General features: G+C 29.2%; 4 protein-coding genes across 4 annotated transcripts; 1 reads left to right on the top strand and 3 right to left on the bottom strand.

Moving 5' to 3' along the window:
• Nucleotides 1-895: 895 nt before the first annotated feature.
• LOC101495366 (palmitoyl-monogalactosyldiacylglycerol delta-7 desaturase, chloroplastic) lies at nt 896-4,041 on the bottom strand. The gene is made up of 5 exons (XM_004506893.4): nt 3,325-4,041; nt 2,948-3,088; nt 2,589-2,729; nt 2,088-2,194; nt 896-1,408 (listed from the first exon to the last, which is right to left on the bottom strand). The coding sequence occupies exons 1-5, from the start codon at nt 3,898-3,900 to the stop codon at nt 1,192-1,194; spliced, it is 1,182 nt and encodes a 393-aa protein (XP_004506950.1). The 5' UTR covers nt 3,901-4,041; the 3' UTR covers nt 896-1,191.
• A 1,818-nt stretch (nt 4,042-5,859) lies between these two features.
• Nucleotides 5,860-10,430, top strand: LOC101496020 (protein POST-ILLUMINATION CHLOROPHYLL FLUORESCENCE INCREASE, chloroplastic). Its single transcript, XM_004506894.4, has 8 exons — nt 5,860-6,093; nt 7,167-7,293; nt 7,758-7,842; nt 7,936-8,014; nt 8,363-8,476; nt 8,702-8,814; nt 9,716-9,826; nt 10,155-10,430. The coding sequence occupies exons 1-8, from the start codon at nt 5,994-5,996 to the stop codon at nt 10,278-10,280; spliced, it is 855 nt and encodes a 284-aa protein (XP_004506951.1). The 5' UTR covers nt 5,860-5,993; the 3' UTR covers nt 10,281-10,430.
• On the bottom strand, nt 10,316-15,921 carry LOC101495693 (probable zinc metallopeptidase EGY3, chloroplastic). The gene is given in 8 exon segments (XM_012717619.3): nt 10,316-10,893; nt 11,342-11,496; nt 12,393-12,631; nt 13,255-13,479; nt 14,247-14,316; nt 14,318-14,442; nt 15,141-15,380; nt 15,506-15,921. Coding segments are annotated over 8 exon segments (1,692 nt in total). The 5' UTR covers nt 15,794-15,921; the 3' UTR covers nt 10,316-10,543.
• Nucleotides 15,922-18,524: 2,603 nt separating this feature from the next.
• LOC101496358 (phosphatidylcholine:diacylglycerol cholinephosphotransferase 1-like) lies at nt 18,525-21,220 on the bottom strand. The gene is made up of 3 exons (XM_004506895.4): nt 20,614-21,220; nt 20,099-20,236; nt 18,525-19,012 (listed from the first exon to the last, which is right to left on the bottom strand). Exons 1-3 carry the CDS (start codon nt 20,974-20,976, stop codon nt 18,707-18,709), a joined length of 807 nt encoding a protein of 268 aa, XP_004506952.1. The 5' UTR covers nt 20,977-21,220; the 3' UTR covers nt 18,525-18,706.
• Nucleotides 21,221-22,120: the final 900 nt, after the last annotated feature.

Raw genomic sequence — 22,120 nt, 5'->3', positions numbered from 1 at the left:
AGGGACCAAAACTATAGAGATATAAAATGGAAAGACTATTTTTGTGATAGCTCAATATTTGAGTTTGGATGCATGGTGTAAGCAATGTGGAAAATAATATTCATTCTAGATTATTTTGGTGTATCTATTTCCTTGGTATTTGAATTGATTGTCTCCTAACTCACCTTAACTTAAAAGTTATAAAAAAAAAAAAATATATAGTTTTTGCATATATGTTAAATTATTTACACAAGTTTTACTTCAAAATTGATTTTAAAATAGATATGAAAAACTGCACTTCAAATTTAATTTTAATTATTAAAAATGCATTCAATCAAAATCATGTTACTACATAATATTAATAGAATAAGATAAATAAAAAATAAAAAGTGGAAGAAGATGGTGATGATAAGAAATAAATCTTCTATGCTACTATTTTGTAATAATATTATAATGACCAAATAGCATTCGCGGTCTCTGAATTTAATTTTAATTAACGTTTTAGTCTTTTTTTTTTCTTCTAATGTGGTCTTTTATTTTAATTTTAAGTGATAATTTAATCTTTTATGTTTTAATATTTTCATTATTTATTTGATGAATTTGATGTTGTTGGAGATAAAAATATGAATTTATTTGAATATTTATGTTATTTATTTGATGAAATTTGCATTATATTGAGGATGAGAATTAATTTTATGGGTTTTGTTTGAAAATTTTGATCACTTTTTTGAATTTTTATAAAAAAAATAATAACATAGTTGAAATTTTAAAACATAAAAGATCAAATTGTCACTTAAAATTAAAATAAAAGATCAAATTAAAACAAAAATAGATAAAGAACTAAAACGTTAACTGAAATTAAGTTAAAAGACCGCGAGTGCTATTTAGCCTATTATAATAATAACCCCCATATACATACTCAAATCCAGCACTCATCATTCAAAACGGCCGAAAGAAACATTCAAAAGAACAATAGTCTACCAACAAAACATTTGTGACATCTTCAAATACACTTTCAAATCATTTTATCTTTCATATTATTAGTATATTCTATCTAATCTTAAATATAAATAAAAGTTAAAGAAAATTAATTTATTTAATTAAAATTTAAAATTAGATATATCAATTTTCTTTAACTATATTTTTACTTATATTTAAAATCGAATAAGTATATTTTTTTCTTTTCACACCTTGATTAAAAAAATGTGTGATTCATGTGGCTATTCCATCATTATTATTGAATGCCATTCTTTGCTTTTGTATATCACTTGGTACTTTCACTTCAGTTGCCAAACCAATAGCTTGAAGAAATTTGACCATGTACCAAGTCATGTCTATTTCCCACCACTCTAAACCATGTCTAGCTGAATATTCAAATGCATGGTGGTTATTGTGCCAACCTTCACCAAATGCAAGCAAAGCCACCCACCTAAGAAATTTTAGATATCATTTAGAGTATGTTTGAGAGGTAATTAGAAATTCTTAGAAAATTAGAATTATAGTTCTAGGCAATTAAAAAGCTATTATTTAATTTCTGTTCTTATAATTTTTTTGTTTTTGATAGAGTAATAAATTCTTCACTCTTAAGCTTTGCAGGGATGAATATTAAATTTCAAAAAAAATGAGAGAACAATTTGGAAATATATAAAATAGGGACCAATTTACAAACTTAATAATATAGGGGTTCATTTGCAAAATTTGAAAAATTATTGGGACTAATTTTCAAATATTGAGACTGAAATTCAACAAATAAATAGGGACTAAAATGTAAAATTTTGAAACATATAAGAACCCATTTGCATTATTTGAAAGAATTTTAAGGATCAATTTGAAATTTACATTTTGCAGAGTAAGGAAGGAATTTCAAAATTTTTGTTTTTAAATAGTATTTGAAATTTTTTAAATTTAATTTTTACAAAATTATTCATAAAATCCTTTCACTTTGACAATTCTTCAAACTTATTATACAAATAACAAAATTTTCGTCCAAGAATTTGAATTACACTCTAAATTACCTTCCCTGGTCCAAACACACACACATGAGATTACTAGTGAACCAAAATCAATAATCAAATAATGAAAATTTATAAAAGGTAAAGTTAAAATACCAATTATTTGTTGATAAGTCCTTTGTGTTCCAAGGCTGATTCCCCCAAACATGGCAAGCTGAATTTACAAGCCAAGTGATGTGGTAAACCCAAACAATCCTCACTCCCTGCATGCATTCAAGTTTATTATTATAAGAAGTTTTATATTGAAACTTCCCTCTAAATTTAAATTCATTTCTACAAGAAGTGAATCACTAATTTAATTTCTTAAATTGTATATACTATCAACTTAATTTATGGAACTTATGAAATTTTAAATTATCAGTCACATTAGTCTCTACCAAACAATTTCATAAATTAAATTGAATGATAAAAAGGAATCAATATGATCGAAGATTTTGAATTTTAAAGATTGTTTTGAAATATTTATAATTTCATAGATTAAATTGACAACACCCTACAATTTCATATACTAAATTGGTGATTGTTTCGTTCTCTAAGTCTTGTTATGAGTATCAAGAGAGAAAAAACAGTAAATTAAAATGAAAGAAATTTCCATACCATTCCCCAAACAATAAAAGGGAATCCACCAATAGCATATAGAAGAGCTCCCAAAGCAAATGGATGCAAAATGTAAGTGCTTCTGATAAATCTATAAAATGACTGTTTCTCTAAATCACCAACATTGGTTGGTTTTCCATACTGCACACAAACATATCACACAATCATTTTGCAATTAGACTAAGTACATCTTTGGATTCATCGGCATAATCACTCTATATCACTGTGATTTTAATGAAAACTACACTTTGAAGTTTCAACAAAATCACAATGGTACCACAATTTTGTCAAACTCAATATATTTCAAAACATGTACTAAGATTTTGTTCTGTCTCTCTAGATAGAGAGAGTATCCATACCCTTTCTACCATAGCATTGGTATCAAATAACCAACTCATATGGCTAAACCAAAATCCTTCAATAGGGCTATGAGGGTCCTTCTCAGAATCACAAAACTGGTGATGATACCTATGAGTGCTAACCCAATCAATTGGATTTCCCTGCACACAAAAACCAAAACAACTTTTCATCTTTCCCAATAATAGAAAAATCATAAATTTCTGTAACACCGACACTAAACCTATATTTGACATCTGACACAACACTGACATATATTACATTTGATCTCTTCTATTTTCTCAAACTATTAATAACATGTCACTGTCGTGTCCGCGTTAGAGACACAAAAAACAAAATTACTGAAAAAAAAAGAATTTTTGAAGAAACAAAATTGCACCTGAAGAGCAAGAACACCACAATAAGCAAACAAATATTCAAGCAATTTAGGAAGCTTAAAACTTTTATGAGAAAGATGTCTATGGAAAGACAGTGTGATTCCAAAGAGACCAGTAACAACATAAAGAGAAACAGCAACCCAAAAAGCTGGCCAATTGAAATTGAATGGAGCAAATAAGCATAACAAATGCATTGACAATACAATTCCAGCTGTTGCAACATCCAATGAATTCCATTTCCTACCCAAAAATAATTTCCTTTCTCTCTTCACTTCAACATCAGATAGAAAAATCTTTCTGTATTTCAATGGAACTTCTTCCTCTTGTTCCAAAGAAGCTTCTCCAATTGCAGCATTGGATTTAGCTATAATTGGAAGATTATAAGTAAAAGGGTTGTTTTTTTTCAACTGAAATTTTATTGAATTTGTGTTAAAGTTACAAACTTTATTGGTTTTTACATTGTTTGAGAATGACCCAAATGTTAATTTGGACCTATTGAATTGTGGAATTGAACAATGAAGAGTTGTGAAGTGATTATGGAGAATGGGGTTTTTGGGTTGAGAAGTTATCAACGCCATGAACAGAAAGAAAAAAAAAATAAGAATTTTTTTTTCAATTTGTTTATGGCAAAGCCTTATGTGAATAGAAGAAAAAAGAAGTGATTTTGAAGGTGATGGGTTTTTTTGGGTTTGTGTTTTTGTTTTTGTTTTATTTGGGTTTTTATGTTTATGTTTGTGTTGTGTTGAATTGATTGTGATGTGGAATTAGCCAAGTGATTGAAACGGTGGTACACGTTTGGGAAAATGGGGTTTGAAAAAAAATAATATTGTGGGCTGAAATTTGAATATGTGGAAAGAGGATGTGAATGAAGGGATAAGGTTTTGGTTACTTGGTGAATGGTATTGGTCTCTTTGCATGACAATGGTGAGATTCACATGATTCACAAAATTAGGTCCAGGTATTTTAAATGCTCAGATAATACCATCATATATTTCTATGTTTCGACTCAAAATATCGTAATTGTGTGCATAAATTTTAGGTGATGTTTATTATTTTGTCTATAATTAAATATATTAATTTTGTATATAATTTTTTTGTTTATATTTTATTTTAGAGAAAGTATAAATTAGAAATTTATTTTATTCGCTTTATGATACAATCTTGGTCAACAAATATAGAATCAAATGATCCTGATCATCACAAGAATTAAGAAAAAGAATAATAATAGTATTAAATTTATTAAGAAATTGAAAAAATTAGTTAATATTTATTGCTTATTGTAAAAAAGATATGAATCAATTAGAGATACATTAATAAAGAAATATTTAATGTATTTTCCAGTTCTGAAAAAAAGAATTATATAAAAAAAAATTTCATGATGGTTGTTTAGAAATATATTTCAATATTATAGTAATATATGAAAATAATGACGATTGAATTGTTACAATATATTATCCGTCCTAAAATATATATAAAATGTATTTAAATTTAAATTAAATATATTTAATATTTTTACTTATATTTTGACACGTACTAATAGTTGTTGAATCTAGATTTAAACTCAAATGTAACTCTGCAATAGCTGCACCGTGTGCAGACTATAGAGCTATTGCTCCAAAGAAAATGTATGATATATTCATGATGGGGTCGAATTTGTAGAAGAAGTTACCATAAATATAGGTTTTTGAAATGTGTATTGTGTGAATTTAATTAATTGTTAAAAAGATCCATTTAATTAGTAATATGTATACTTTTTTTTACTAGAAAAGTGTACTATGAACGATTTACTAATTGTTACCCTTCTTTGCATATTGCAGATTAATGATTTTTTTTTTCTGGTAGAAGATTAATGAAACTTTTTATTATTAATCATTTTGATAAAGAGTCTCGTGAACTAAAGTGTCTCTTTTTGGATAAACTAAATATATATATATATATATATATATATATATATATATATATATATAAAATTAACTTATAACACAACTAAGAAATGTTAATATTATTAATTTGGAAATTAAATTAGATCCAAATTCAAAATTTTACGGTTGTGTGTGTTTTTAGTAGTTATTATACCATCTTATTTTATAAACAAAAAAAAATTATTTTAAATAATTGAAAACACTAATTTCTTAAATCATCTGATATTTATTTAAAGACTTGATTTCTCTTGACAAATATTTTTCTATGCGGCTTTGTTAGAGATCAAATTTGTTTAAATGACTCAAAAATTTACCTTTTCCAAATGATGTAATACTATAATACTTTGTTAAATAAATATTCAATCAAAATAAATATTTATTTACTAGCAAAGTCAAATAAGACAAAAAAATATAAATTGTTATTCAACTTATTTTGTAGTTATTAATATTTTTTGATATATTCAAGATAAATTTTTTTTTTTTTTATAAATTTAAAACATTTTATTTATTTTTTATATAAACTACTTGTTATGTCCCCAGAAACACTTCATTCCTTGTCTTTTTCTTTGATATTTTCTTTGAAGACTTTGGTTTTAGGTGATATTTTTTCAGTTCTGTCCATTTGCCACTTGTCACTGAAAAATATCATTTTATCTGTTTCCTATTATATTTATAACTCTTTTCTCTCTTCTCTGAGTTATTTGCCTGATTTCAATCCAAATTAAGGAGACACTAAAAAAGTGTGATACATGGCTGCAACAAATGCTTCAATCTTTGCTTCTTCAACACAACCTTGCTTCTCTGTCACAACCTCTCCTCGTACTCATCATAGCATAACAAACACGTTTGGTTAGTTTCTCTAGAACACCATTTATTTTTTTTAATGCACTCTCTTTGCAATTGGTTATGTGAATTATGGTTGAAAAAATTAAGTATTTAATTTTTTATAGTGGACTCATTTTTATTTTTTTACTAAATCGTGGACTGTGTTTTATATATGTGATTATGGGTTGACTGGGGTTTTATTGTTGTGTGAAAGTCCTAAATGATAATAAATTATTATCATTAAATTTATATTTCATAAGAATTTTAATATAGCTAAAAATATGTTATGTTCTCACTACCACTAACAGGAAAGAATTTTATTATGTTCCGGTATATTCAAAATTTAGACTAAATACATCTATCTAATTTTCTTTATTTATACTTTTTTTTTATATTTAAAATCTGGATGAGTATTTATTAAATGATAAGATCTTCATAAGTGAATCAACTTTATTTGTCAATAAATTTTTTAGAGTTTAACTGTTATGCGCAAAAGGTTTACATAATGATCAACACATTACAACTATTAATAAAGATGATTTTAAAGATATTTTTGAGCATCTCTAATAATCTAACGGTTGTAATTGACTAGTAGTGTAAAAGTCTTTACCTGACAGTATATAAATTAAATCTAAATTTTTATATAGGCATCATTTTCCCTTTCACATCATAACTTGAATGCCAATTATTCGTCTTTATGGTATAGTGTTTTTCATATCAGCATTGTAACTTGAGGACTGTGGATGGTTAGTGAAAACATATCTAAATGAAGCTGAAGTTGACACTAATACATAGATATTAATAATAAATTAAAAAATAGATATGACTGAATAACTGTATGTATATGTCTCGTGTTGATGTTTGATATTGATACGTGTAGAATTTTAAATACATTTTTAATATGAAATGTCGGTATTATATGATGTTGTGATATGTAAACAATATTATACTTTTACCTGATCTCGGAATAGCTGAAATCTACTTTTGAACTAGATAAATCTCTTAATCATTGGATTAATCCAACAACTGATATTTGAATGGAGAGAGCTTTTTCATGTAACACACTAATTAACACTCCATGGCTTCTGATGATGCAGGGAGTAATTTTCTGAGTGTTTCATTACCAAGATGTTACCTTATGAAAGAAAGAAATGTGAAAGTTAGGCGTGTAATCAATGCTGCTGCTGCTGTTGCAACAAATCCCACTGATGAGGAAATTCAAGAGTATGGATGAATTCCAATTTAATACCAATGTTAGATTTACTATTGACAAGAATGAATTTAGGGATATTATTTGTTAAAAAAAAAGGTTAGGAGCATAGACTCTACAAAAGATGTTCACGAAGGTTCATCGGCTCAGATTAATCATCAATAAAATCTTTTGTAGTACCGACGCTTCTAACAGAGGGCATGTCCTGATATCCGACATGTGGCAGTGTCTGACACCGACACTTTTATTACATTTAATTCATTCATTTTTTCAAATTATTATCAGTGTCATGTCCGGTGTTTGTGTCAGTATCTATACTTCATAGGAAAAACAATAGATACTTCGCACCACCTATAGCATGGTTACAAAAAAAATAGTATATAGTATTTTGATGTAATAATTATGCCAACATCAATATTCTATTTTTGGTTTTTGGATGCAATAATAAGCTTACAATATATGCTATTAATGTGTTTAGGTACAAACTTCCTTCATGGGCTATGTTTGAACTTGGTAGGGCTTCTGTTTTCTGGAAAACCACAAATGGTCTCCCTCCTACTTCAGTAAGTATATGACAGACTTGACAGTATAGAGTTAAGCCATTTGAAGTTATTAAATCAACTTTATGTAAATATTTTTATTATAAACTTTTGCAGGGTGAAAAGCTTAAACTTTTCTATAATCCAGCTGCATCTCAACTTGTACCTAATGAAGAATTTGGAGTTGCTTTTAATGGTAATTTTGTTGATGTTGTTTGGCTTTTAAAAAATGTCATTTTTAATAGCATTTTTTATGGCTAAAGATTTTTTATTCATCATAGAATAGACAGAATCTATGTTACTAAAGTTTAATACATATTCAAATAGACTAAGTTTTAATAGTCCGGTTTGATTTTATTTTATCTTAGTTACATAAACAGTTTATACATAAATATTTATATGTTAAAAGCTTATGTTATAAACACTTAATTAAACTATATTAAGTAGACTATGGAGGTTAATTAAACTGTCTTAAGTAAACATTTGTATGTTCTTTATTTTCTTGTCATTTTTCTCTATTTGATTTTTAGTTTTTCATGTTTAGGAGGTTTTAATCAACCAATTATGTGTGGTGGTGAGCCAAGAGCTATGCTGAGAAAAGATAGAGGCAAAGCTGATTCCCCAATATATTCCATTCAAATATGTGTTCCTAAACATGGTAATATGGAATTTTGATTCTAAATTGCATGTTTAAATTTGAAGATGAATTTAACAAAACTACGATGATACTATAATTTTGTTAAACTTCCAAAGTGTAACTTTTGTAAAAATCACGGCAGCTGATCGTGATTCTGTCAAATTTAGAGTCAATACAAATATGCAATTTTATTTTGATGACTAAATTATTTATTGTCCTCTTTTTAATTCCTCTTTTTTTGTGTAGCTTTAAACTTGATCTTCTCATTCACAAATGGAGAAGATTGGGATGGGCCATATAGACTGCAGTTTCAAGTTCCTAAGGCTTTACAGAACAAGCCAATTGAATTCTTTAATGAGGTAAATCAGCTCACTTTTTCTCTTAGAATCAAAAATGAATTTAAAATACACAAAATATAAACCATATGCAATCTTACAACTGACTTTGCAACTGACAAAAACATCGACTTCAAGAAATCCATTTTTGTTCAAGAGATGTCTAAAACTAGAAGAGTTTATTCCGGCTTATATCATTACATAAAATATTTACACAAGTGTTTAAATTTACATGTCAACATAACTTATGACATTCTATAAGGTGTATTTAGTTTATTTCAATAAACTCTTAAATTTAGATATGAATAAGTGTCTATTTCATAAGCACTTAATTAACTTATTTTTTAAATGTACACTTCAATTGTTCAACTATTAGTGAGTAACTTGTGTCAAAGTTTTTGTGGTAAACAAGACTCATTCCTTCAACACTCATAATATTTTGTTTTGGGTTTCATTATTATAGTTCTGCCAAAAACTTCTGTTTAGAAATGAAAAAACTTGTGATTTTAAAAACAAATATGAGACCATCAAACATATATGGACCACTTTTAATTTACAATTCTATAACTTCATTAGTCTTTTCTTTTTACTATTTCTTCAAAATAAAGAATGTGAGATTGATTATTATGTTTATATTTTAAAGGACCAAAGGATCTACATGCATTCATATCTAAATTTAAACACTTAGCTCACCGTTTTTTAAATTTTTTTAGACAAACATTATTACTTTAAAATATGAATCATCCAATGTTAAGATTGTGCAATTGCGTGCAGTCACAAGGATTGTTACTGCACACAACACGAGACCATCCAACAACTGACACCTAGTAGTTTCACGACCATAAGAAATACAAACCCCTCTTAAACATATAAAAAAAACTGAATATTTTGAGGCATTTGTTGATGAATACTATTCTTGATGTAGGGCTTGGCAGGGGAACTAAGTAAAGAAGGAGCATGTGAGCAAGCAATATTTCCAGATTCAACCACAGTTATAGCTAGATGTGCTATGGTTGGTAATTTGTCAAAAGAAGGGGTAAGTTTTACATTCTTCAATGTATTTACATTTTAAAAATTAAAAAAATGTTAGTCGTTAATATATTATGGTAATTTGTCAAAAGAAGGGGTAAGTTTTACATTCTTCAATGTATTTACATTTTAAAAATTAAAAAAATGTTAGTCGTTAATATATTATGGTAATTTGTCAAAAGAAGGGGTAAGTTTTACATTCTTCAATGTATTTACATTTTAAAAATTAAAAAAATGTTAGTCGTTAATATATTATGTCACAATTCAAGCAATACAACTACGTCTTATAAACATGACATGTATGTTTTAAATGATGAATGAATATATTTTTGCAGGGTGATCGGTGCGATCTAAATCTTGTCCCGGGGTGCATAGATCCTAACTCTCCCTTCTATGATCCACTAGCCAATGTTGATGATGGATCATGTCCAATTGATGTGGATTCTGAGTCTGAGGATTAACATTACACTTTTACATGAATATATTCATTCAAGCAAGCATGTTGTTGTAACTTGTTAGTACATAAATAAGATGTATAATATAAAATGTAAATTTCACACTTAGCCATCATACATCTACTGATATACAAAACATTTACACGTTTCTAAAAATTACATTGTGTCCATAAACATATTTATGGACAACGTAAAACTGATGTTGTTTCGAGAAGTATATTTTTGAAATGCATGTGGGAGTGAGAAAAGAAACTCCCTTAACATACATTTTAACCCCTAAAAAATGGATCACTAAAGAAGGGATTGGAGAATGTGCCTCCACTATTAGGGAAGAGAGTGAGAAAACAAATAAGACCAAGCAAAACACCCCAAGCATATCTACTTTCCCCTAAAGGAGTGATCTCATCTTTTGCAGGTATTTCTTCACCTCCCCTAAAGAAAGTTGCAAACAATCCCCAAGCCAAACATAGAACACTACCACTAAGACCACCAATACCAAGCAACAATGAAGTACCAAAAGATAACAATGTGGCAGTTCTTCTTCCAAACATGGCTTGAGCAATTCTCCCTCCTTCTAGTCTCCCACATGGCAACAAGTTCAAAGATGTCACCACCATCCCTGCACAAGGAAAACCTTGCAAAATGTCAATGGGTAGCTTTCATATCAACTTCTTATTCGTTAAGATTAGATTTCCCTACTGGTCTGCACACTAACTAAACCTTACTAAATCGACTTGTAAGGTAACAAGTGTTTAAGCTTTAATATCAAGACAATTTAGACATCTAAAATTTTGGATCTTAGGTTCTAAAACATGTAGATTTTCATATTGCATCATTCTTATAAAAATTTATTGGAGATTCACGGGAGCAACATCAGGAAAATTATCAAGACTTCTAAAAGACCTCGACACCCCATCTCCGTCTAAATCTTAAGATATTAAGTATATAAGTCATGTCTCTTATATATCCTTCATTTAGATCATTCCTAGTCAATGTGCTACTAACCACTCACGCTTGAATTCCAACAAAAATGAGGGACAAAGAGACAGAAATCACTAAAAACGCACCTAAAAGTCCGGCAAATGCGAGTGGATCCACAGGAACTCCAACACCTTCCACAGCATAGGGCAACACATTTCCTAGGTCATCAGTGTAAGGTCCAATGACTAATTGGATAAAAGAAAGTAAAGGGTTGTTATAGAAAAACTGAGGCCTTATGTACCTGCAAATAAAGCAATACAAAGTTATAATCAAGAGAGATTGTTGGCCATATAATTTGCTGTAATACATAGAACTTATATGGCTAATATGAAAAAACAATATCCATTGAACATGCTTGCCATATATTTTTATTGCAATGCATGGAACTCATATGACCAATGCTATATAACAAAATGCATTTAACAATTAACAATTAACAATGCATTACATAATCATGTATTTTGTCATCATGTATCTTAGCTTCTCCTTTGAACAAAGCTGTAGTTGATCATAAGATTGTGGCCTTGGTAAACAATATTCACTTTTGGGTCTATTTGGATTCGTTTATTTGAACTTATGACACCCTTTGAGAGAGTTTATGGAAATAACTTATGACTTGTCTATAAACTGCTTTCACTTTATTTCCATTAGCTCTCCAAGATAGCTTATGTTATGAAAATAGTTTGACTTAATTTATCTTTGGTTATAGAAATGGATTATACATTTGTACCAAAAAACAAAGGAATAGTTTATTCATAAGCACTTTTATGCAAAACAGCTTATAGCTTATATGAAAATAATTTGATTTGATTTTATCTTTTGTTATAGAAATAGCTAATACAATTGTAGCAACAAAAACAAAGAAATAGATATTCATAAGCACTTATATGAAAATTACTTATAGGTTATATAAAAGCAATTTGACTTTATTTTATCTTTTGTTATAGAAATATTTTATGCATAAAGAGTAATTTAATAAGTTCTTATAGCATAATCGTTTATTAAGTTGTTTATCCGTTAACAACGGTGGTTATTCAAGTTTAGTTTTTTTCCCTATTCTTTTGAACTACATAAAAGAAAAAGTATTAATTAGGAAATAATAGAGCTTGAGAAGAAGGTACAATGAACAAAACTCACAATGCATTATCGCCACCATTAAAGCTTCCATCAGCCACAAATGCAGCAACAGCAAGTACTAATGAAGTTAAATACGCACTAGCAGTTCGCGCTACAGGAATATCGAAAAGAGCTTTCTTGTTCGGAAGGAGCGATTCATAATTATTCATCACACCTAAGCAACCTGTCCAATTTGATGGCACCAGAAATGAAGGGCTGAGTTTAACGCCATAACGAGCCGCGGTTAACCTGGTTGCTATCTGCACAATGAAAAAATACAACCACAGGACAATTTATACTATGTTTGGTTACACGTTGACTTATCTTTTCTCTGTGTTCCTAAACTGTATGACTGTGATTTTAAGTGTGTTTGAAAATAACATTTTCCAAATACACAGCTTAAACATCACAGACAAAGACAACTATGTAATAGAGTTGCATGAATAAAACAGTGTAAGCATGGTTATGTGTATTTTGACACATACACATAATATTTTACTGAAGATTGTGTCTATTTATTAATAACTAAAGAACCAAAACATAGGAATTTAGCAACTGCCACTATATCCCTTAAGATGATACAGTACATAAATGATATTTCGACATAAATTTGATAAGAATTTCTACCAAAATTTGAATAGTTAACTAAGCTCAAAATATGGTTAATTACATTCAGTAGATGGTTAATGAATATAACAAGGTGTCATCACTCATCATTAACCATTCATTGAACCTAATTAACCATGTTATTGAATTGCATTAACCATCCAATTGTTGTAAAATTTGTGTGTCAAAATAACACAACTCAGCAAATAAATCACAATCCTAACATCATTTGAGATAAAATTTCAGGTTTTGGTGGAAAACTTAAGACATAAGTTACCTCAGAAACTCCAAGAATAAATAAGAAGCCACCAAATAGAGGCACAATGTTAGAAAGATAATCATCAAATGTAGCATCAGGTTTAAGGAAGAAGCCACTCATCAAAGCAACTGTTCCAAAAGTAGTAACTGCTAATGCAATTGAACTTAGATAGCCTAATGGAGTGCTCAGTTTTGTTGACTCAAATTGGAGATCCATTTCTGCTTTGGGTTGCACCATACAAACCTGAATGTATACTACTTTTAACAATGGATCTTTACAACAATTTTTTCTCTTAAAACAAAGTGAAAAAAAAGCCAATAATTACAATATATAACACACACATTGCTAAAATGACAGAAAGGCTCTCTTTATCGAGATCAAACAATTAGCTTATAGCAAATAACTAATAGTCTATATCATATAATCAAAATAGAGTTGTTTGGTAACAGTCTTTCTGTCACAAGCTTATAACATTTTTTCATTAACTTAAAGTATTTGAACTAATATAAACTAAAATTATCTTTTTATGTCATTTTATATTTATCATTTACTTTACTTCAATGGTTAATTTTACCAAGCATTTCAAATTCGTTGAGTATGGCTCATAGGTACTGACAAGGCAAATACGGCTTATGGGTTTTTTTGTTGTAGTTTGGACCGTAGTATTTAAGTATGAGTTGTAATATTGTAAACCATAATTCTTTTCACTGATAATTAGAAAGAACTACTTCTATTCTGTAGTCGGATACGTAGAAATACTTGGCTGAACTTTGTTACCAAACATCGCGTTTCATTGTTTGTGTTTTATCGTTTTTGTTCATCTTTTGTACCAAGTTTTTGTCCTAACAAAATTCAACCTACTAAGTTATTCGTTATCTACTATCAATTAATTTATCTGCTAACCTCATATGTTTTCACCTAAATTATCTATCATTTGCAACATTTTACCAAACAGAGCTTAAGATGGAATGCAAAAAACTGACCAAAGACTCAAATTCATGACAAAGTACCTGTTTGGTAATGTCATCTTTTTGTTCTTCCATGAACCATAAAACAACCTCCCTACCAGCTGCATCAGAGTTTCGTCTCTAACTTGGGAATGACTTCATCAATTGGTTTCCTTAAATTCCCAATGAAAATGCCTCCGTCGCCAAATCTTCGAACATCCGTTGCGAAAAATGTGTCAAACCCAAAGCAACTCTTTAACTGCACAAACCAAATCAGTAGCATTCAAATTCAACTCCAACTATTACACCAACAAAGAGTGGTATAGAGGCTGTTTCACGCATTAGTTTATCTCAACCATTGAAATATTTCAGCTCAAACAGTTCAAATCACACCATCAATTTTATTTTACGGTATGAAACGTTCTCAACTGTCGATCTAAAACAAACAGTTGAAAGTGGTAACTACATGACGTAGTTAAGTAGAGAATGTCATTGTAGTAAAATGTCATTGTAATAACAATTTACCGATTGTTTAGTTTCTGAATCATTTAGAATATCATAAATCATTACCCTACAATAGAGTAATATGATTTGTTCATAAATAATTAATTAAAGTAGTGTTCTAAAGACTAATTAGAATCAAATTTACAAAATATTTAGAATTTACTATTCGACACAAACACGGGACACAATGTTGACACATACATATCAACACTAATAATATTTTTGTTTTAAATGAATTAATTAAATGTAATCAATATGTCAGAGTTATGTCAGTATCACACTTTGACACGTGTCAGACACTGAGACTCTTTCGATCAGAAATACTTTCTATCAGAAATATCGATGCAACGTAGGTAACACTCTAACACTCCAGCATATGTGCAATGCAAATAACTATTGCTACAAAAATGACATGAATATGAATTAATATTTTTATAATAATCAATTAATTACCTTATTGAGATCAAGAGCCTTGAAAGTTTCCTCAGCTTTTTGAAGCCTCTCTTTTTCCCTAATCAAATTACTACGGACCAAGTTATTAAAAATACCCATAATTAAATTATTATTACTTCTTTCATTATCAAGCTCCTTTAACTTCCTATCAGTCCTCTTCTTCTCAAGCTTAATTGCAGCTTCAATTGAAGGATTCCCCATAAACTTCTTAAACTCCTCATCCGTTTTCCAATCTATTTCCTGATATTAGACATATTAGTCAGTTAGTTATACAAATTAAGTACAATAGTTAGTTAATTAATTACAATAGTTCGTACTAACTAACTATTGAATTTGTATAACTGACCGACTAATATGTCTAATACCTGTTCTACTTTCTCTTCATGATCATTGTTGTTGTCGTCGTCTTGTTTTTTTGGAGCAATAGAAACTGAAGTTGTATTGGATGATGACTCTATTTTGGTCTGGGTTTGGTCTTTGAGGGATGAAAATGATTTGAAGTAGTTGAAGGAAGTGGTTTTGAGTCTTTTGGAAGTGTAATAATGAAGTGGTGAAATGAAATTGAAGTTTTTGTTATTTGTTAGTGTGATTGTTTTGGAATTGGAGGTGTTGAAGGGAGAGTAAGAAAATACTATTGGAGAAAGTGTTGCCATAGGAAATGTTTTCTTTTATTTTATTTTTTGAATTTTTTTGAGGGAATGAAAACTATGATGAATTGAATTGAGTGGAACTATGGAAGTATAGTAGTTGTGGAGTGAGAAGGGTACAAAGTCTAGAAGGTTAGAGAAGTTTACGGAATTTTCAAGGCTCCAAATGTTGTCTTTTTCAATCGGATTAGATGCATTTTAACTCTAACAAAAATATATTATATGTAGTTTGATAAATTTTAAAATTTGAAATCTAACTAATGAAAATGTGTATCTAAGTGGCACCATATTCAAAATCCGTCGTTTACTTGCTCCTCTTCGGTAGAGTCGCAAATTAAGTCTAAAACTGTTGAAAATAATTTTTTGAAGTTTTAGTTTTTTTTGGTGAACCAAAGTGAGAGGATTAATTAGTATAATATTTTGTTAATCTAAAAAAATTTTAAAAAAATTAAATTAAATTTATTTTTTCAAACAAATAAAATAAAATAAAATTTAAATTATCGAAATTGTTTTTTTGAAAAAAAAAATTGAATATAAATTTAAAAAAGTGAGTCCATAAATTTCACTTAATCTATAAAATTTTAAAGATTTTTTAATTTTAAAAACTCTTTTTTTTAAGATTTTAATAATTATGAAATTTTTATCTCTTAAATATATAAATTAAAATTAATAATTAGTGAATTTATGAAATTAAAATTTATTCTCTTCTTCTGTGTTGCTTTTGTGGTTTTTAATTTTGATGCTGATGGAACTGCCTCCATCTCCTACAATGTATAAGATTGATTGGAACAATATGAGTTTTGCTTGAAAAAGAAAAAATAATTGATTAAGCGAACATTCTTAGACATTCAATCAAAAAGGTATTTCTAGAGCTCACTAGAGGAGACTCCACTACATTATAATTGAAATGGTCTAAAGATTGGCTAAAGTTGACAAGTAAAACGATACTTCTATTTCTCTCATACTAAGTATGTTGGACTTGAATGTTTAAATTGAGAATCAAAAAGTGTCTAATACACCGAATCAAACTAGGATTCGTGTCACCTAAGTTGTAATTTCTTGTGATCATGTCAATCATAACTTTAGAGTCACTTTCCACAATAAGATTAGATGGGAGAAGTCATCCCTTTAAACCATTGTCAAACCAAGGTACAAACTCCACATTTCTGCATACAAGGCGTCACACGCACCAACCCTCCCCTTGATCCACCTCCAGCTGAGTTGCAAAAAAGTTCTCCACACCCCGTAAGTAAGTCGATCATTGTTCTTGCAATCAGCATTAATATTTAGCTTGATTCATTCCATTGGAGGTGATTTCCAAACAATGTAGGTCATCTTTCAATGATGTAGATTCCAATGGAGAGAATGAGTAAAACAATTCTCAATCTCTCTAACGAAGTTCTGAATAGCCACAATAGAATTGTGCGGCCACTAAAAGTCCACCTCAAAGATGACTTTGCTTCCACATCTACAAAAACCAACAGGTAGTCATGAAAATGGTATGTCATCATCCTCTTGTTGTTGTTTAACCCTGTTATTGTTAAGGTTGTTAACCATCTAGTCCTGTAACTCAAAGAGAAAAAATTTGAAAACAAATTAGAAGGAACTATCTGAAGTCATATGTGAGTTGCATATACAAAGTGACATAGTCACAAAGATTGTATATCAGATAGCAATTTATTCCATTAGCAGCGATACACAGCCCGACCATTCTACTATGTGAAGCCAATTATGGAATTTCAACTGATATTTGTTAACAATATAATTGTATAAATCTTTTGATTATATATATATAAATCTGTGTCTTCCGTTACATGTAATATTGAACACAGTGCATAAATATATGACATCTTTATTGAAGTCCAACTATTTCTTGATTTTCTAAATAGACGTGTAATTATTACTAAAATATACCGTATAAATTACTTCCTCCATTCATAATCTTTGATCATTTTAAATATTTTATTTTTGTTCTAAAATTTTAATTAGTTTAGAAAACCCAAAAAAAAAATACATTAAATAAATTGATTTTTACTTAATGAATAAAAGATTAAAAAAAATTAAATTTACCTAAATTTTTTATTTTTTAATCTACGTGTCAAAAGTTAAAAGTATTAGATATAGGGAATAACAGAATTTTCAGTTTGTCTCCTATTGTTATGTTGTTTTTTCACCAGGTAGTGTTTCAGCTATAGAAGTTTGGGTTCCTAATTTCCACATTGGACTTTTGTTTCACTAATAATGGATATCATTTTAAATTTCATAATTTGACTTTTTTTTCATTATTTCTATATATATAAATGCTCTTCAATATCTGGCAAAGACAAGAAATAGACAGATTGTATTGGTATTTATTAGATGTAGAAATTTTTAGGCCCTATTTTGTCCTTTGCTTGCAATTTAATACTCCTTCCATTGATGGGTCAGGGAGATGAAAGGCAACTTCAATCTAATTTATTAGTATCAAATTAGTCAAAGAAATTAACATTAAGATATTTAGATATTTTTTATCTTAACTCTCTGGTTTTTGGAAAAAAAAACTCCTTCCATAGGAACAAAATACAAATAAAAAAAAATATTTAAAATGTCACAATTGTCAATTTTGTTAGGTTACAAATAGAAATGAAATATTTTCATAGAGCCATTTAATTTTAAGATAAACTTTTTCTCTTTAAATCTAACAATTCTAAATGACACTTCATGGTGCAGCAGCCATAGAAAAATGTGAACAACCAACTGAACAAAATGAAATTCCTATTGAAATAGGATTGAATCAATTATTGAAATTACACATCACTAAAAAAAAATTAAAACAACTACTACTGACTCAACTCTTTAACCTTTTTTTATTTGCTTTACAATTACAATTCAACCTATTCAAAGTCATCATCTTTTTCATCAAAATATTTCACACATTGTTCATGCAACCAAATCATGTTTGGAAGCTATTTTCTTCTTGCTATCTTCAACATATTTTCCAGCTAAAGAGTCAAACAAATAGCCAGCACCTAATCCAACAGCCAAATCAATAGTATAATGTCCTCTTGTACCTAACAACCTCACAGCTTGCAAAACATTCAAAACATCAAATGTCCATGCCAATCCCCACCTCTTCATCCTCCTCATGTCTAATGAAGCAATCACCGAACCCGCCACATGCCCCGAAAAAAACAAGAAGAACGATACATTCCCGACCGGAAAGTCCACGCCCGAACCCAAAAATTCCTATTCATTGTCAAAACAAAACAAAAACAACATTGTTAACAACATTGTCGATGAAAAAATACAAAATTGAATCATCAACTTTGTCTTGTAATTGTAAGTCGAACAATATAAGCATGATTGCTAATGGAATTCAAATCCATCAAATTGAAAATAGTATGTTAAATTAGTGTTAGGTTCTGATGTTGATGGACTTCAAATTCATAAAATTGACAATAGTCTGCCAAAATTAGTTAGATTTTGTGGTGGCTTGAATAATACATTTAAGGTTAAAAGTCACATTTTAGGTGAGTTTGAAACATCCACGTCAAGTAAGAATCACTTTTAGTGTACGTTTGGATTAGTGTTCGATTTCAACAAAATTGCGGTAAAAAAACCACGGCAATGTAGAAGCAATGTATTGGAGCTTCTGATTTAGCGGTGAAAAACGCATTGAGGTGCGAGAATTAAACTTCTAAAATCAATTTTATATGCATATTGATGAATTTAGTCTCCAAAATTGTTCTTAAGATTAATGTGATAGATGATTTTCAACCTGAGACATCAATTTGAAATTTAATTAATTTCAAAGACTAAATTGAATTACCAAATTATTTTAGGGGCAAAAGCAACATGTTGAGAGTTGCATTTTGGATCTATAAAAATGTTAATAACAAAGAGACATTTTCCACCTTATAGATTGATTATGTAAGATGTATATAGAGGATATCAAAGATCCATTGAATAACCTGCTATCAAATTATGCTTCCAATATCTAGTTTGGAGCAGATGGGGAGGCAATGAGAGTCCTATATTGGGAGGCATATGACCTATAAATGTGTTTGATTAAGTGGATGATATTTCTTATCTTACAAAATGAGTTTGTGAGGTTCAAGTAGACCCTACCTAAATTCTAAGGGTATCTTTTGCTAGAGGGTTTATCTTATCTTACTTATCATGTTATCTATAAAAAAATTAAAAATCTCAAATGTAAACCTTCAAAGTTTCTACCCTCCAAAATCCAAACACAAACATAGCTTAAGCAAAAAAATAACAAAAAAATGAAAAAAAAATTCATTAGTAATTTAACTATCTAAATGAAATTAATACCTGAGGCAATGGGAGCTGGGTAGAATACCCCAAAATCCCACGACAAGTAAACATGAAAAGTGTTGAAATTGTTGCTCTAGGACGTCCTTCAATTAAAAATGTCCATAAGATATAACTCGTTTGCATTGCCACAAACACCTAAACATTTCAAACCATTAGTAGAAAGAAAAAAATACAAATGTTACCACCAAAAAACAATACAGAAAAAACATCAAATCTCAACTCAAACCAACCAAATATCATAAATAAAGCAATGCAGAAAAACCATTGAAAAAAAAAATCAAATTTGAACTTAGAAATTATCATAAATAAGCAATGCAGTAAAAAAACATTATAAGAAATAAATCAAAAAAAAAAGAAGGGAAAAAAATCAAATTTTGACCCAAACCCATTTGCATTTAAATCAAACACATTCCATTCCCAAATTGCCCAAAAAAAAATCCAAATCGAAGAAAAGCAACATAAACACTTATGTTCGTTCAGAATCTCAGATCCAAAGAGAATAAACAGCGTACCGTATTAAGTGCAGCAAGGACATCGTTCAGCTGAGGCTTCGACTCAAGCACGCGATTAATAGAGCGCGTGACGATGAAACCCAAATCAAACGGCGGAGAAGAAGAAGGCACCATAAGGAGCGTGTATTCCACACCCATGAAAAACAAAAGACCAAAACCAAACAAACAAATCATCCAATGATGTGTTGCCACGTGTACAACATCAGCTAAAGTCCATTTCGTGAACGAAGCGTCGGAATAAAACGAAGAATTCTTCGCCATTGAATTTGATACGTTAACGCCGTTAGATTGAACCGTTTGATTGTTGCGTCTACGTTTGATAACGGAGGCGTCACCTGAGGAAGAGGCGGCGCCGCCGTTCATGATGGTTGGAGAATGTTGTTGGTATTGTTGAAGGCATGAGAGTGGTGGTTGTGATATGTGAATTATATAAATAAAAATTGGAAAATTTGAGGTTGTAATGTGGACGGAGTTTCCGAGGTTATGTTCATGTTTAGACTTTTAATGTTAATTTTGGAAAAGAAAGTTTCGAAATAAAAATATTTTTGTGGAGAAAAGCAAATATTGTCACGGGTGATGTTATGACAGTTTGAGCTATGTGGTCGGTGATGTGATGTTGTTATGAGTTAGTAATTTATATGCATCGGGAAAAGGTATTATTGAATTGAAGGAAGGTATTAAAGAATTGAAGGAAGGAATTGCGTTTTGACAATATTTTTGGCATCAAATTTAGTTTTAACAAGTACAAATTCAGTAGTCCATGGGAAATTCAATTTTTCTTTCTTTAGTAAATCATAAAATTACTTTTGAGATAGTAAGAGTCCAACATTTATCTCCTTAAATTTTGAAAATAAATAAATAATCCTTTGAAATTAAAAAAAAAAAAATCAAATAATATAGTTCATTTGTTAATTTGTTCTATTAAAATCGAGCTATTAGTCAACTTATTGTCACGTAAAAGAGGAGTTAATTTGTCCTATTTTGATAACGAAATTGAAATTTAATTTTTTTTTTCAAAAAATTGAAACATTTGTCATCATTGCAACACTAGAATCTCCATCTATATAATTTATTATCATTCTTCTTCTATGATTTCATATTTTCTTCTTTCAAGAATCTTCATTTATACAATTCATTATTCTTCCTCTTTCATGGTGTTCGAATCGTATAAAATAAAATAAAATAAAATGAAAAACCACGTATTTTTCTTCCTCTATGGGTGGAAGCTTGAACTTGGAAATTCTCAAACTTTGGAAGAGAATTTTTATATGCCCTTTATCAAATATAATTTCTCCATTTTCATTTCCTCTTTTCCCCATTTTTGTTTCCTTGTGAATTTTGTCTCTTATTTTCTCTACAGTTATCTCAAAGTTTGCTCATTGATTCATCTAATTTCTCTAATTTTATTCGTCACTGAGGCATAATAGGGACAAAGTCAAACTGAAATACCATTTTCATAGTCTGGACACACTCATGAAGACCAAGTGTTGTCTCAAGAGGTAATTGT

Source organism: Cicer arietinum, chromosome 6, assembly GCF_000331145.2.
Source record: "Cicer arietinum cultivar CDC Frontier isolate Library 1 chromosome 6, Cicar.CDCFrontier_v2.0, whole genome shotgun sequence".
Classification (NCBI taxonomy): domain Eukaryota; kingdom Viridiplantae; phylum Streptophyta; class Magnoliopsida; order Fabales; family Fabaceae; genus Cicer; species Cicer arietinum.
Note: the sequence above shows the minus strand (reverse complement) of the source record. Positions and strands in the feature narration are given on the sequence as shown.